This window comes from Gymnoscopelus braueri (genome assembly GCF_963280865.1).
Source record: "Gymnoscopelus braueri genome assembly, chromosome: 2".
NCBI classification, from domain to species: Eukaryota; Metazoa; Chordata; class Actinopteri; order Myctophiformes; family Myctophidae; genus Gymnoscopelus; species Gymnoscopelus braueri.
The window spans coordinates 55,992,018-56,009,865 of record NC_137604.1 but is presented as its reverse complement, the minus strand read 5'-3'; the positions used below and the strand labels follow the sequence as shown (position 1 = coordinate 56,009,865).

Below are 17,848 nucleotides of genomic sequence, written 5' to 3'. Positions count from 1 at the left end.
AACTTCAGTGATTGCAGACAATAACGGCAGATACATAATTGTTTCTGGGAATCTTTTTGGCTCACAGGTTGTACTGGCTAATGTTTATGGACCCAATTGGGACAATCCACAGTTTTTCTCTCGTTTTATAGCAAAGCTACCAGACCTTCACACGCACTATCTGATCCAGGCCGGGGACTGGAACCTCGTACAGAACCCAGGTTTAGATAAATCCAGACCTAGGCCCGGCAGTACAATTTCCAAATCCGGTAAGGTTGTTTTGTCATTTATGGACTCGTATAAACTTACAGATCCTTGGAGGAAGGCTAATCCCACAGCTAAACAATACTCATTTTTTTCACATGTTCACCGTTCATTCAGCCGAATCGATTTCTTTCTTCTCGATTGTGGGTCTCTCCCGTTTGTCACAAACTGCCAATATCACAATATAGTAATCTCTGATCATAGTCCAGTTCAAATGGATATGTGTTTCCCCAACAGTGTAGCGCCACAGCGTACCTGGCGATTGGATCCTTTAATGCTGGCCAGTGATAATTTCATAAAATTTTTGACTGACCAAATAGATACCTATCTGAATATTAATACTACCCCGGGGATGTCTTTTACTGTAATATGGGAATCTCTGAAGGCTTATCTCAGAGGACAGATCATTTCTTATTCGGCTTATGACAAAAAGAAACGCACAAAACGTATTACAGAACTGACCACTCAAATGGCTGAATTAGACCAAAAATTTTCTATTGACCCTGATCCTGAATTATATAAAGAACGTTTACTGCTCCAAACTGAATTTGACAACTTATCGATAAGACACACTGAACAGCTTTTATTTAAATCTAGGCAAACTTTTTATGAACATGGCGATAAGTCAGGTAAACTCCTATCCCACCAACTTAAACAGGCAGCGGCGAGTAGAGCTATTCCAGAGATACGTGTAGCACCTGGTGAGACTTCCACAAATCCCAAAATCATTAATGATCGGTTCAGAGAGTTCTACAGTAATCTTTATACATCAGAGTCCAATGTTGACTCGTCAGAGATTAATGCCTTTCTTGACAAAATTAACATTCCAGTAATTGACCCAGTGGCTCAAGTTGGCTTTGAGGCTGCCATATCGAATGAAGAAATCACTCTAGCTATTAATTCAATGCATAATGGCAAGGCAGCGGGGCCAGATGGGTTTCCCATAGAATTTTATAAAGCTTTTTCCACAAAATTGGCCCCCATACTAAGTTCAGTATACCAAGAAGCGCTCCTAGCCAAGAGGCTGCCAGAGACCATGACACAAGCAACTATTTCGGTTTTGCTTAAAAAGGGCAGAGATCCTCTGGATTGTGGTGCCTATCGGCCTATTAGTATTTTATGTTCTGATTACAAAATTCTCACCAAGATCCTCTCTCAAAGGATCGACACAGTGATCCCTAATATTATCGCACCCGATCAAACCGGTTTTGTACCAGGCAGACAATCCTTTTACAATATGCGGCGACTTTTCAATGTGCTCTACTCTTCTCATTCAACCCTCCGGGCGGAAGCGGTGCTCTCGCTCGATTGTGAGAAAGCTTTTGATAGAATTGAGTGGAAATACCTTATGGCGGTACTAGAAAAGTTTGGATTCGGCCCATCATTTATTGATTGGATCAGATTACTTTATACCGCTCCTAAAGCTTCAGTGATAACCAATTCTATACGCTCAGATTACTTCTCGCTTCACCGCTCTGTCAGGCAGGGCTGCAGTCTTTCGCCATATTTATTTAATATCGCTATTGAACCATTAGCTATAGCACTCAGAGAAGAGGACAGGGTGTCTGGTATTGAGAGAGGGGGCGCTATACACAAGGTTTCGCTTTATGCTGATGACCTGCTCATATATGTTTCGAGCCCAATTGAATCCGTCCCTCCGCTCATAGACATACTCAATCATTTTGGCAAACTTTCAGGCTATAAATTAAATTTTTCCAAAAGTTTGTTCTTCCCTATTAACCAATTGGCCCTAGATCTCAGTTATAACAACCTCCCGTTTAAGTTGGAACTTCAGTCTTTTACCTACCTGGGGGTCACTGTCACTCGATCCTATAAGGACCTATATGTGCGTAATTTTAAACAGCTGTTAGACCGCACCAAATCAGATCTTGAGAGATGGGCTTCATTACCCGTCTCTTTAGCAGGGAGGGTTAACACAATTAAAATGACAGTTTTACCCCGTTTTCTGTATCTATTCCAAATGATTCCATTGTTCTTACCTAAATCCATGTTCCGGGATCTCAACAGCTGTATCTCTACCTTTATTTGGAATAAAGCCCGTCCTCGAGCCAAAAAAGCTCTTCTAGAGTTACCAAGGTCATCAGGAGGACTGGGGTTGCCTAACTTTATGTTTTATTACTGGTCAGCAAATATCAAAAAAATGATTTACTGGGTATCAGTTCATGAAAACAAACGTGGCCCGACTTGGGCCCTCATGGAATCACTTTCTGATCCTAGGGTTTCTCCGGTGTCCATGCTGAGCTCTGCACTTCCGGGTGGTACTATTACACACATTAGTAATCAGGTGATAAAAAGCTCTCTCAAAATCTGGCGCCAATTTAGAAATCATTTTGGTTTTAAAAACATGTGTGGCCATATGCCCCTGACTAACAATCATCTTTTTCCTCCCTCCCGGACGGACACAGCTTTTAAGACATGGCACTCCAATGGCTTGATATTTTTTTGCGATTTATTTGTAGATGGTACATTTGCCTCTTTTGAAATCCTTCAACAGGACCACGAGTTACCAAAATCTCACTTTTTTAGATACCTCCAAGTACGTAGTTTTGCTAGGGAACATTTTCCATTTCCGACAATGCCAGATAAGAGTATACTAGACACCATACTAGATTGGGACCCATACACCAAAGGAAGCGTATCTAATATATATAAGGCCATACAGGAGATTAAACCGCCTCTCTTGGACAGAACAAAACTAGCCTGGGAACAGGACCTAGGTATTGATCTGGATGAGGATATCTGGGAGCGCTCTTTGAGACGCATTAATACCACCTCCCTGTGTCTCAGACACTGCTTGATCCAATTTAAAATACTTCATCGTTTGCATTTCTCGAGAGAAAAACTGTCCAAAATTTATCCTGATATAGATTCTACCTGTATTAGATGTAATCTGGAACCAGCCACTGTTGGCCATATGTTCTGGGGATGCACATCCTTGACTCAGTTTTGGAATAATATCTTTAATGCCTTCTCAACCATTTGTCATATTATAATTGAGCCCAATCCAATAACTGCTATATTTGGAGTTCCCAATGATGATGTACCAATTACCTCTCCTCAGGCCAACTTCATAGCATTCTCTTCACTTATAGCTCGGAGGCTTATTCTCCGCAATTGGAAATCAGATAAACCTCCAACATTTACGAGTTGGGTCAAGGATGTGCTGTCCTTTATACCATTAGAAAAGCTCAGGTACAACAGATACAAGTCTCGCCGAAAATTCATAAAGGCCTGGTCCCCTTTTATTGAGTTCACCCTTACTCTGTCTTTTCCTACAACTACTGAAAGTGATACTGTATTTTGACTCAATAAGTGTTTTCATTTTGTTCCTGTTTACTGTGGTTTCTAGAAATGCTGGTCGCTTCTCTAACTGTACTTGGATGCGTGGTACCCTATATTTGCCAAATGCATTGCTAACTGTCTGGTCTGGTTATGCTAAACCCCCTTAAGCTTATTAAGAACTTTTCCTTTTAATTTCAATTTTATTTATTTTTTGTCTATTGTTCTCAACTCGAACTTCAATTATTTACTGCTCTCGTATTTTATTTATTTTTTTTCTCCCCCATTTATAAATGTTGTTTTATTGTTGTAATTTTATTTTTGTGAGGGAACCAGGGAGGGTGGGGTATATGTGGGGTTGTATGTCCTTAAAACTGAAAATACCATAAATAAAGTTGTAAAAAAAAAAAAAAAAAATCGTTAATCGCAATTATTTGTATGACAATTAATCGTCAAGTAAAATGTCATAATCGTGACAGCCCTGCATGTATTTAATGTATATTATATATTTGGTTGGTTGGATCATTTTGTATCCAGAATGCAGAATCCAGAAGGTTTTGATAAAGAAGTTCTAGACAGTGTGTGGGATCTCATTGTGTGCATTTGGACTCTCCTTCTGTCCTACGCACCTGTGGTCAACCTTTTAGGTGTGCATCTGCCTTTCTTCATCAGGTATAGAAATTGTCAAGTAAAATAATCGTGTGGATCAACAACTCAATACAGAGAATTATAAAAAATAAAATAAAAAGTGGGATAATTTAGTCTGAGGTAACAGTCACATACAGACGGTGTAGCTTACCAAAAAGAAAAGATTTACAAACTAGCATGTGTTGTTGTTACCTTGCAGATTTGTTATATTTGGCAAGCCCCCCACCCTTGCGTGATGGAGGATAAATGAAGCGTTAACTGCTGATCTCACCATCAAGCCTTCCTTGTGTTTGCCACCCAGGACGTACAGGCTGCCATCGTTGGGGTCCGGGAGGAAACCTGGTCTGCAGAATGCAAGTCATACATGTCAGTTCACAGAGGTGGAAAAAGTACAATTTTTTTACTGAAGTAAAAGTATCAATACTACAATGTAGAAATGCTCCTAGTTTTTCCTTCCCGATACCGATTCTCATACCCACAACTTGTGTATTGGTCGATACAGAGTACCGATCCGATCATACCAGTGTGTAATTTAAAAACAATCTAGGACAGTGGTTCTCAAACTGGGGTCCAGGGACCCCCCAGGATTCCTTGAGGGGGTTCCAAATGGCCCCTCACTCACAGGTCTGTAACTCTGAGAGTGTACAAATGGCATGGTATCGGATTTGGCACAGACTGGCATACTCGCCGATACCGATACCAGCATTTTAGGGAGCATCGGCAGCTTTTCCGATACTGGTTATGGTATCGGAACAACTCTAGTGTGTGTGTGTGTGTGTGTGTGTGTGTGTGTGTGTGTGTGTGTGTGTGTGTGTGTGCGTGCGTGCTTGCGTGCGTGTGTAGATGAGTTACTCACTCGGTGAGGTAGACAGGTACTTGGATAATGGGGTCTGAAAGAAATGTACAGACACAATTATATTATTATAATTATGTGTGTCTTTTATGTCTTTCTCTCCCCACAATTGGTTGAGTCACGATGCCCCCCCCCTCCCAGGGTCTGTTTATGGTCCAGGTTTCTTCCCGTTAAAGGGGAGTTTTTCCTTGCTCATGGGGGCATGTTGAGTCTCTGTAGAGCCAAGGACCAAGGACCAAGGACCTCAACGGAAACAAGTCCGCAAGGACTTTTTTGGACGGACCTTTTAGAAAAAAGTATTATAAATGTAACTGTGATGTTTTACATTCTTTTTGCCTAATAAAAATTTCAATCAATCAATCAAAAAGAGAAGTGGCAGTGGGACCCCCAAAGTTATTGATTGATTGATTGATATTTTTATTAGGCAAAAGAATGTAAAACAACACAGTTACATTTATAATACTTTTGTCTAAAAGGTCCGACCAAAAAGGTCCTTGCGGACTTCAAATCAACATAAAAAACTGAGAAAAAAATACCACTATGTACAAAAAAAGCATCATGAAATATACAAAAAAAAAGGGGAGGGGGGTCGTCTGTCTACAGGGAAACTGGTACTACCTCCTCTTATGGCCTCCAGAAAGATGAGTTTTTAGGGCTGTTTTGAATGAGCCCAAGAACTGCATTTTTTGAGGGATGGGGTTAGGCTATTCAATACCTTGGTGGCCGTGCTGTAGAAGGAGAATTTGCCCATGTTTGTTTTATGGGTGGGTGGTACCAGATTGTTGTTTACACTCCCTCTAGTTTCGTGACTGTGGGTGTCACTAACTTTTTGGAGGTATTTTGACGGGTATAGGGGGCATTTCGGGCAAATCTGCATTTACAATTTTGAAGACCAGTCCCATTTTTAGTTGTTTCTTTCTTTCTTTCTTTCCTTTATTTATTCAGGGGAGCCCACTGAGAGCAAGCTCTCTTTTTCAGGGATGCCCTGATAACAGCATATAACACATATAAAATACATACATAATGAAAAACAATAACAAACATTTGAATCATATTACAATCATCACAGATGCAAATAAACACTGTTACATGAAACAGGTGCAGTTACTATGAAATGTGTCCTCGAGAAGTACCCTAAATGTCTCTATTGAGACCAATCGCTCCAGTTTCAGAGAGTCCTGAAGTTTGTTCCATTTGTGTGGAGCATAATACATGAAGGCAGTCTTTCCTTGTTCACTTTTCTTACGTGGACTGGTATATCTAATGTGTTTTTGTGAACGTGTTGAGTGTCCAGAAACCTTTGGTTCTAAGAGCAAAGATAGGTATAGAGGAAGCTTGCCACACAAGGCCTTATAAATAAAAATAATACAATGTTGCTCTCTGCGTACTGCGAGAGATGACCAACCCACTTTATCATATAAAATACAGTGATGGGTGTGATAGTCATCACCAGTGATAAAACGTAGGGCACTGTGGTAGACTGCTTCAAGAGGCTTAAGTGTAGAGATTGAGGCATGCATGTATAGCACATCACCATAGTTTAACCCTGTCTTCCACCCTGAGCCAGCCTAGGCTGGCAAAGTGAGTGGGAGAGAGGTGGGTCATGGGCCCCAGTCCGAGAAGTAGTTGAATCAGTTTGTTTGAAGCTTAGTCTTCAGTGACACTGAGGTGTTGGAGTACCAAGAGGAGTAAGCATAGTCAAAAAAGGGCTGAATCAGGGCCCCTGAGAGGGTCCTGAGGGCCTGAGGGTTGACAAAAGAGGAAACTCTGCCCATAAATCTGGTTCTCTGGTTTACTCTTTTGACCACCTTTGTTGCCATGCTTTCTCCTGTCAGGTATTTGTCAAGAATACATCCCAAATAGGTAATCTCTTCTTTGCTAGAGATGATTGTGTCATCGACTTTGACCTTGAAGTCATTAACCTTCATCTTACTGAGGGAATGTTTGGTCCCAAAGAGAATGGATTCAGTTTTCCCAAGGTGTAGTGACAGTTTGTTATCGGTAAGCCAGGTACGGATTTTGGAAAGTTCGGAGCTGAGAGCTTCCTCAACTTGCAACTTGTCCTCACCCGAGATCAGGAGTGCCGAGTCATCAGCGAACAGGAACAGTTTGCAGTTACAGGCAGCATTCATGTCGTTAATGTATAGTAGGAACAGTAACGGCCCTAGAATGCTGCCTTGAGGAACCCCGCAGCTCACCGGGAGGGATGAGGACATGGTTCCGTTGATGTCAACCACTTGCTCTCTTCCCTCCAAGTAAGATCTCATCCAATTTAGTGATGTGCAATCAAAACCAATCGCCCTCAGCTTATGAAGTAGAATTGAGTGGTTTACAGTGTCAAACGCCTTTTGGAGGTCCAGCATGACCATGCCGCAGTATTTGCCCGAGTCTACCTCACATCAATCAATCAAAAAGAGCAGTGGCAGTGGGACCCCCAAAGTTATTTTGGGGGGGAGGCCCCAGATGATTAGCTTAATGTGCAACTTGTTTTCTCACTCAACAGTAAACAAACCAACATAAAGTATAAGTGTATACAGGCTATCTGCACAATTCTAAAGTTACAATTTAATGACCTTTAAGACCTTTTTTATACCAAATGGCCAAATTGTCAAATATTACGCGAGAAAGAGACACACAGTGTGAAAACAGCCGATCTACAAGCTCACAACGCCTCGCAGTGCGAGGTCGTTGTGAGCATGTAGCTATTTTCACAATATTTATCTGTGGAACCGAGTCAAACTAAACGTAATGCCTACAATGCCAAGTGCTTGTCAGGGTGGGGGGTCCCCAGTTCAAATATTATGATTATTTTGGGGGGCCATGATGACCTGAATAGTTTGGGAACCCTTGCTGTAGAGTATAGCCACTCTCCACATGCTCTGCGTGTAAAAGTGTCTTGAGATAACTCATGACTTGGCACTACTATGCAAACAAAATGGATTGATGATGATAACCTTCTCTGAGGGTCCACTTGATGTCTCCAGACTGCTTGGAGACAGCATGCAGATTACCGTCCAGCGTGGAAATGAAGAGCAGGGACTCTGGCAGAGTGACGGAGCGAACCCCGCCCACCTGAGAGGAGGACAGGAGACACATCAGAAGAGAAGAACCCTCATGTCAGCGCTCTGCATTGCCAGGAGACGTCAGGCCACCGACCGTGTCATGTGTCCTATCATTTCAACAGGCTGTAGCTCCGATTTAACATGAGTGTGAAGTGAAGGGATGTCTGTCTGTGTGCTTATTATTGGGTGGGTCGTCTGACAGACCTTCACCCTCCTACGGTTACAGATTGACCAAAATCAAATAGGGTTTTCTTTTAGCAGGATATCCGTGTTGACATGCTCTGTGTGTGTGTGTGTGTGTGTGTGTGTGTGTGTGTGTGTGTGTGTGTGTGTGTGTGTGTGTGTGTGTGTGTGTGTGTGTGTGTGTGTGTGGACACACCGCTCCCATATTTACCCACCAAAGGGGTGGCAGCTTGAAACACAGAACTCTATACCCAATGGTACAACAAGGCTACAAGACGTGGCAAACTGCCAGCTAAGACCGCACGCACAGTCTCACACACACACACACACACACACACACACACACACACACACACACACACACACACACAGTAGATGACAGACTAGCTTGCATTATAGTATATTTTCCAGTTCCACAACATAGCTAACTGGAGACCACATACACACACACATTCTACCTAGAAAGTTAACACCCCCCCTGCACACACCACACACACCACACACACACAAACACACACACACACACACACACACCCCCCCACACCCCCCCCCCCACACACACACACACACACACACACACACACACACGTATTAACTTTCTGGGTACGATTTGGATAACATGTTGAGCTAAACTGTTTAAACAGCCTATCATATCATAGCAACTTTTTCCCAAAATAGAAACAGCAGTCAGTAAGTCAGTCAGTGGATCCACGCTGCTCTCTCTCTCTCTCTCTCACACACACACACAAATAGACATAAAAAACATAAACAACGCAACGGTTCACACTGTCAACAACAATAATATAACTTGGTTTACCTTAAATAGTTTCCCTTCCCAAGACAGCAGGAGAAGCAGAGACAGGATCAAAGCCCCCATAACGACCCCCCAGAACGGGCTCTTTATTCAGGTGGTCTCTGGACAACAGGCTCTATTGAACAACAACAGAGGTCAGAACTCTCTCTCAGGTTCCAGCGCTCGGCCAACGGTCCGGATCATGATGGCCATAACGGCTGAAAACACTTTAGAACATTACTGTGACGTTCGCCTCTCGAGGAACGTGACACTTCTCTAGTGCAAAGAGCGCAGTGTTGTAGAGTAATTACACTTTAAAAACACTGAATAATAACACTGGCATTATGGTTACTACTGCACATTTCCGTGTTGGGACGGAACCAGTGATGTCAGGGGGAGAGACCCTGCTGTCAAACAGACGGAGGGGGGGGGGGGGCGTTGTCCCCTGTGCTTTGAGTGACAGCACGGTAGACCAATAGCCCTGAAACATGACTGTCATAACATGACAGTCATGGCGCTACTTGTTCCTGTTTTTTGAAAATTTTACATTTACAATAAGTACATCTATATAAACGTTCAAATTTCAAATATAAAGTGCTTACCCTACGGGCACGGATGTACCAAGTTAAAACGCTTGGGTCTAAGTACCCGTGTCTTCCGTATTGTTCAATAAAAAGCTTTTTAATCTGATGGCCAGCCATTTTCTTCGAAATGTTATCATATGCTTTCAACTACGCGCCCCTATCAGTTGAGAGGTGTATTGCACTCTGATAGATTATAAAAAAATAAAAAATGGCCGCTGATCAGATTAAAATGCTTTTTATTGAACAATACAGAAGATACGGGTACTTAAACCCAGGCGCTTTAACTTGTAACATCCGTGGCCATGGGGTACACATGTATATTTGAAATCTGAAAGTGTATGTAGATGTAGTGGTTGTAAATGTTAAAATTTCAAAAAAACAGGAACAAGTAGTGCCATGACGCTTGTGACAGACGAGCGTCATGTGAACCAATAGATGTCAGGGGGAGAGACCTAGCTGTCAAACAGCCTGAGGGAGGCAGGTGCTTTGAGTGATAGGACGGTACACCAATAGGAGGGAACCAGTGATATCAGGGGGGGCGGAGCGATCTGCTGTCAAACAGGGGGGGGTGGCTTCCCCGGCTTTTGAGTGACAGACTGGTGGACCAATACTGGAGAAGATGCAGGAGCAAAATGGGAGGGATGTAGTGGAGAAAAGGCTGGAACACGTGGAGCTTGTTGGTTGTTCTTCCTGAACATCACGCAACATAGAGACTCTCTGTGAAATAGAAAGTAGTGGAGAGAGTGCATCATTACCTCCCTACTGTCTCACTCTCTCTCTCTCTCTCTCTCTCTCTCTCTCTCTCTCTCTCTCTCTCTCTCTCTCTCTCTCTCTCTCTCTCTCTCTCACACACACACACACACACACACACACACACACACACACACACACAGCTTTCTCTCTCTTTATCCCTCGATCTCTTACATACATACACACACACACACACACACACACACACACACACACACACACACACACACACACACACACACACACACACACACACACACAGCTTTCTCTCTCTTTATCTCTCTCACACACACACACACACACACACACACACACACACACACAGCTTTCTCTCTATCTCACACACACACACACACACACACACACACACACACACAAACAAACACGTCACACACACACCCATGCACACACACTGAAACGAGGGGAAAAAAGTAAAACTTAACATTAATGGAGAAATCTGTCATTGAAAAAGGGTAATTCCATAGACTGTGTTCGCTCATTACTCATCCCCTATAATTACCACATTATCTTCCACATTTCTTCTGACAGCAACAAAGAGAATGGAAAAAAAGAGATCCAGATGCTAACATCAGCAGTTATCCGTTGGCATGGAAGTCTAACTGTAATTTGGAAATTTACAGTTGGAAATAAAAATAAACATATGTTCATCAACCTAACAAGTCATTTAAGAACATGTAGGACATTCTCATCCCGATGTCTGGATTGTAACAACTAAGTGCAAAACGTTGAGAGACCTGATAACTTCTGTTTTCTATCATCCATTGATGTAATATATCTAGAAATGAACAGAAAATATATCCAGTATCTGTTTTCTATCATCCATTGATGTAATATATCTAGAAATGAACAGAAAATATATCCAGTATCTGTTTTCTATCATCCATTGATGTAATCTAGAAATGAACAGAAAATATATATCTAGTATTGTATCACTGTGACATATGTGAAGGACTGTTATCAAATACTCACATAAATTATGCATTAGACCTCATAATTAACATTGGACTATTGATCAGCGCTATATCAATGAAATTATTGGACACAAATATACACACATTGGACAATACAAAATATAAATACTTACAAAAACACTTTATTCCTGAAATTTTGCAACTTTACAACATACTTCCCTTTAGAAATATCAACCATATGTTTTATAGCACCAGTCCTACTCAAAAGTCCAGCTGAGCCGCTCTGATTCCTGAACCTCCTTTGACTTAACAAAACACAACTTAAAGTGCTTGAACATGAAAAGTGGAGATAAATAAATGAGCTTGCGGGCCTTTTTCTCCGTGAGCAAACTGAGACAGATGTGGACAGCATTAAAAAAAAAGACATTTCTGGTAGGCACTTCAATCACTTGAGGTATGGCAAACTATAGACATTGATGAGCATTTACAGAGCGAGCCCAAGAATGACTGCTATTTAAAGAGGTGGTGCCATGTTTTTGCACTTTTTCTGTTTTCCATGTGTCTATGAGGTTGATAGAACTTCATTAAGCCCCCCGGTGGTGTTTTTATGGTGTTTTATGTCTTCTCTGACTATTTGGAGTTTCTTCCTGGAGGCTGAAACCTTGAGGGTCAAACGTGCCAATAGAGAAACAGCGCTTTAGTGACATCACAAAGCCCACACCCTCCCCCTCATTATCATAACACAACAGGTGTGGGCATGAGGAGGAGGAGGGACTAGGACAGGTGGGTGGTGCTAAGGTGGTGGAGGAGGTGCTAAGGTGAGAACCAGGTATACTTAATGCACTGGTGGGTGTGTCTACATAAAAACAACATTTTAACACTTACTGTACACTTTTTTGTTGTTGAAAAAAATCCTTACATAATAATAATACCTTATGATCAGGTTTTAGGGTTGAAAAATATCATGGCACTCCATCTTTAATACATTGCACGTATACTACATGCACAGCCCTAGACCACGCAATACATTGTCGTGGAGGGATTAATCTCGGCAGTCGGCAGCATTGTAATTTAGCAGTGTATACTTCTTTTTTTGGGGGGGCTTTTCTGTCTTTATTGATAGTACAGTGGAAAGAGAGACAGGAAACAAGGAGAGAGAGTATAGGAGTGACATGCAGCAGAGCCATGTGGTCTCGGGCGCCCCTGCCAAAACATTCAAATGGATATGATACTTAGATGACACGAGCTGACCCCAAGTCACAGCAATTAATTATTGGGCGGTGACCGGTGAGTACACACATAAAACGTATTCCGCATTCTATGGCTGTGTATACGGAATACATGCAATTTATGGAATATCAGCCATTCTATGGCTATTACAGAGCAGTCTATATCAAAGGCTTTACTGGCATGAAGCGAGATGAGGTATTGGATCCAACACACCATCTTTGGCACTGTGAGAAGGGCTACCGGTGGAGCACACTGTCAGGCTTTGGATAGCCGAACATTTCAAAGTCCGGCTCGTATAACTTGTACAGTTCTTTTCTCATCGCCACGGGGATCCGCGCAAACCAATCACTTTCCCAGCTGGTGGCTGTGCGGTTCCGTGCGCCGGAAGGGAAGTGGAGCAGGTGGTCGACACCCAGGAGTTTCAACAGCTGTTCAGAGTCCGACTCTAAGGTTTCCAACCTGCCAACGAAATCATACTGGATCTGGCATGGATGGCACAGACGGTACACCTGCAAAACACACACACACACACACACACACACACACACACACACACACACACACACACACACACACACACACACAGACAGACAGACAGACAGACAGACAGACAGACAGACAGACAGACAGACAGACAGACAGACAGACAGACAGACAGACAGACAGACAGACAGACAGACAGACAGACAGACAGACACACACACACGCACAACACACACACACACACACACACACACACACACACACACACACACACACACACACACACACACACACACACACACACACACACACACACACACACACACACACACACACACACACACACACACACACACACACACACACACACGGTCCATTACTAGCCTGGCATGGCCACTGCGTAGATATTAATCTGGAATCTCTGTGTGGAACCTGCATTTCCAAGGGGCAAATTAAAAAAATGCCTCTGGTGATAAACCCGCCCCATATTTGCATACTGTATTTGTATACTGGGCCCTGATTGGTCCCTACTTCGGAGGGAGTGAAATCCAATCACAACTGAGCGGTGCCAGACCAAATCTGCCAAGGGCAATACCACATTAACCACATGAACCCGTATACACTGGGCGTGTTATAATATGTGAACATTCATAACAAATAGCTGATCTACAAGCTCACACATCATGACACATGGTGACGGATTGTGTGCTTGCAGATCTGCTATTTTTGGTGAAGAGTAGGGGACCAGGTATAGAGGGGGGATCCTGGTCAAGGAAGTATGTAGAGTTTAAGTAATTGAGATATGTGTACTTGTTTGTTTTGCTGCATCATTCTATTTGATTTATTAGTTGAGCTGTGAAATACATAAAATACCCTATATCAACCCTAACTACTAGGAGCATTAGGCGCTATTGATACAGTGCAGGGAGATGTTTGGTGTCTTGCTCTAGCTGGGAGACTTAGAACTGTGTGGACCACAGGTGGTGAACTGGCAACCTCCCTACTCACTCAGCTACGGGCGCTCAGTAAAATTGTCAATACCATAACAATTATAAAATAATTACAGTCCTTGTATACCCTGACATGCCAGGCAAACCACTAACAGGCCTGGGCCTGTCTATCTGACCTGCAGTTTTGCCATGTTTATCTCTCTTGTTGGCCTTGCCCCTCCTGTTCTGCTTTTGTGCTGCACTAACTGTCCTCTCTTAATTATCAGGATTGGCTTCACCTGGAGCAGAGGAGACTAAGTATAAAAGCCCGGCTTCTCTATTGGTTAACTTTGGTTCTATTATTCTATTGTTTTTTTTCTAGATCACACCAGCGTGATCTAATATGAGATTGATGACACTAGCGCTGACTCTTATGGAATGCGGAAATGCTCGTTCTATCGCGACGAGATCAAAGCGTGTCATAACTCTCTCTCTCTATGGGTCTGTACAACACCAGATCACCTCATTCCACTGTCAGTGCATCCAACTCCCTCCGCTCATACTGATTTACTAATAATCTCCCCCTTTTGTGTTATGTCTTAAATGAGTGTCATAACATGCCATCACAGAGGTGTTGTCTACACCAATTCAACCACCACCTCACAATAACAGAAAAAACACAAGTACACAAAATAACTACACATTAACTAACCAAATGCAATTTGACCAAAACCATAAATATTTTCCACCACCTCACATTACACAACCTGCCCCCTGGGATCCTATCTTCGAGCCATTTCAGAACTTTAAAGAGTGAGGGAGTGAGTGAGACTTTGTCTGTGCAGCTTTGGCATATTTGAATCCATAACCATATATATATTTTATATTAAATAAAGGCATCAATTCACCAACCGTATGTTTATTTTTAACAGTCCATGCTATGCATTTATTTCCTGTTGCAAAAGATCCAGTGATTAGTAATATTAAAGACATTATTACCAACTTCCTCCTTGCTAATCTGGCTGCATGCTCTCTCAAACCTCTACAAGTGATCCAGAATTGTGCAGCACGGTTGGTCTTCAACCTCCCAAAATGTCTTTCCACTTCTGCACTCATTCAACTGGCTGACTCTCGGTTGCATTTGAAACACTGGTGATGACCTACACGTTGACCAGGGACATGGCACCCCATGAGCGAGTTCTGAGTCTGCACCCCTTCCTGCATGGACACAAAATAATATTTGCAACATATTAGCTAAATATGTTACAAATATTATTTTGTGTGCATGAAGGACAGAACATTCCATTCCGTTGACGCCACTGTGCTGAAAGTCAAGATTGTCTAATAGATGTAACAAACCAATGTAATAACGCTGAGACACATTTCAGGCGTCAAGATGTGCTCTCCGATGCTTGCAAACATTAAACCACATCAAGAGTCACGTGTATTTATTTATCTATATTGATTCATCTCACCAGTGTTTGTGACAACTATTGGAAGTGTGCAGTTCATTTTGGTGATGGGATGACATTACTTTCCCACCGAATCTCTCTTTTCATGTCAACTGCACGTGGCTGGGGTGTAGGACCGCTGAAGCATAAAACCAAACCAAATAAAAGTTTGAAGTGAGATGAACAGCGCCCAAAAGTGACAGACTATCTGGACGTTTCAATAAGTGATCCAAAAGAACGAACGAGGTGAGACTGAGAACGCAACACTCTCGCCTACACAGATATTCTAGAACGCTTGATCAAGACCAAAACAAATGTGTGGCTGCATTAATAAAAAAAGTAAAAACTTTGGATTGGTTGAAAAATGTAAGAAGTAACTTAATTCTGTTTCCTCCTGAGGAGAAGGTGGAAACATGGGCACCAACTCGAGCAAAGAGCTCCAGAGTAGATGGGTTATACTGGTTACTTTGTCGCACACACTTGTTTTCTTGACCCTCTAATTACTCGACCACTTACCCTGTTTTTGACTGACTAGGCTTCATGGTGATTACTAAAAACGTTGCACTCAATGTCACTCTGGATAAAAGTGTCTGTTAAAGCTGCAATCAGTAACTTGTATGTCCTACCTGTGATTTGAAAAAGAAAAAGAAAAAAAAACGAGTCTGCACACTGGTGATGCTGAAAAAGCTCTGCTGTATTTTTATTGCAGAGCTTTTATACAGAGGAGCCTTTTCAGCATCACCAGTGTGCAGACTCTATTCTTTTTTATGATACCTTTGCTTGTCTTGCACCCGGGCCACGGATGTGCGTGCGTGCACTACCTTCCTCATACTACCTGTGATTTGAACCCGGGTCTCCCACATGGGAGACCAAACATCTACTTCTCATCCAAGAGAATGACCATTTGGTCAGGGGAGATTGTCAGTAGGTAAGTTCTAACTGTCTCAATGGAAGTGTATAGGGAGTTCACCTCCCCCCACTGCAGATGTACTAGTTATATTGTATTAATATACTCTACCATACAGATTGCTTCAAATCATGTTTTATTCATAAAAAGAAGTTCCAGATTGCAGCTTTAAAAGTCAGTTGTAATCATCTTAAACAAATCACATTTGTATTCTGTACTCTGTGTGCGTGCATGTATGAGAGCTCTGCTGTACCTGTCGCCAGTGTTCATTGAAGACCGCCTCCTTCTCAGTTTGTGGGTCCAGCAAGTATTTGATGAACTGCTGGAAGCTTGGTCTGATTCCAGCAGCAAACGCTTCAGCAGCCGTCGCTGGCATGCTTCCAGAGACATTAGCATACCGACGCAGCATGACAGAGCCAAACTGCTGGTAAAAGTCCTCATTGGGCCTTACAACCACACACACACACACACACACACACACACACACACACACACACACACACACACACACACACACACACACACACACACACAGAATTTTATTATCCATGGCTATTCTGTTAATTTAATGGAAACTTCATCACTACACATCTCTACAAAGCCAACCCCCCCAACACACACGCACGCACGCACGCACGCACGCACGCACGCACGCACGCACGCACGCACGCACGCACGCACGCACGCACGCACGCACGCACGCACGCACGCACGCACGCACGCACGCACGCACGCACGCACACACACACACACACGCTCAGTCACTTTTAATAACCCAGGCTAATAGAGCTGTAGATTCTGTTGAACTTTTAAACCATATGAACCTGAACATTCTGTGGGGGATCCCAGTCCCAGTCAATAAAGTATATAGCTACTATAGGGTTTAAGTTGTTAAACAGCACGTGTGCGCGTACACACACACACACACACACACACACACACACACACACACACACACACACACACACACTCACTCACTCACTCACTCACTCACTCACTCACTCACTCACTCACTCACTCACTCACTCACTCACTCACTCACTCACTCACTCACTCACTCACTCACTCACTCACTCACTCACTCACCTACCTTCCAAACTTGTTCCTGAAGGCAGAGATGAGTCTTACGAAGGGGTCTCGTACAAACAGGAACTTGGTGTAATGCTGCAGCTTCAGCGCCATCAAGTGGCGAGACAGAGAACCATAATGACGCCAAAATCTGGTAGATCACCCACACACAACAAGACACACAGACGCAACACACACACACCAAAACCTAGTTAAAACACAGCTTATTGTAACACTGTGTGCAGTTCAGTCACATCTTTCACATGCACACTGTATTAAAATAACTTATGTAGCTTTCATAAATGGTCTTAGCAATTTACACCATTGCACAGTTTTTTGTAAAGATGAGAGCAGATCCATCCTACACAGTTAATTATCTGTGTGTAAATTAGGACGTGTACAGATGTAAACAAATGGGGCAGGAAACCCTAG

The 17,848-nt window shown here is 42.7% G+C and overlaps 2 protein-coding genes across 3 annotated transcripts in view; both read right to left on the bottom strand.

Moving 5' to 3' along the window:
* ern2 (endoplasmic reticulum to nucleus signaling 2) overlaps positions 1–9,451 on the bottom strand; it is a 29,741-nt gene extending 20,290 nt beyond the window's left edge. Inside the window, exons 1-4 of the mRNA XM_080449422.1 lie at positions 9,107–9,451; positions 7,999–8,116; positions 5,048–5,081; positions 4,463–4,535 (exon numbers count right to left, since the gene is read on the bottom strand). Coding sequence (XP_080305548.1) covers positions 4,463–4,535; positions 5,048–5,081; positions 7,999–8,116; positions 9,107–9,166 — 285 coding nt within the window. The 5' untranslated portion in view covers positions 9,167–9,451. The remainder of the gene's footprint in view (positions 1–4,462; positions 4,536–5,047; positions 5,082–7,998; positions 8,117–9,106) is intronic.
* A 2,059-nt stretch (positions 9,452–11,510) lies between these two features.
* LOC308100511 (carbohydrate sulfotransferase 12-like) overlaps positions 11,511–17,848 on the bottom strand; it is an 11,566-nt gene continuing 5,228 nt past the window's right edge. For both annotated transcript variants that reach the window (XM_080449576.1, XM_080449577.1), the window contains exons 4-7: positions 17,439–17,567; positions 16,602–16,794; positions 12,320–13,087; positions 11,511–11,855 (exon numbers count right to left, since the gene is read on the bottom strand). In XM_080449576.1, coding sequence (XP_080305702.1) covers positions 12,815–13,087; positions 16,602–16,794; positions 17,439–17,567 — 595 coding nt within the window. In that variant the 3' untranslated portion in view covers positions 11,511–11,855; positions 12,320–12,814. The remainder of the gene's footprint in view (positions 11,856–12,319; positions 13,088–16,601; positions 16,795–17,438; positions 17,568–17,848) is intronic.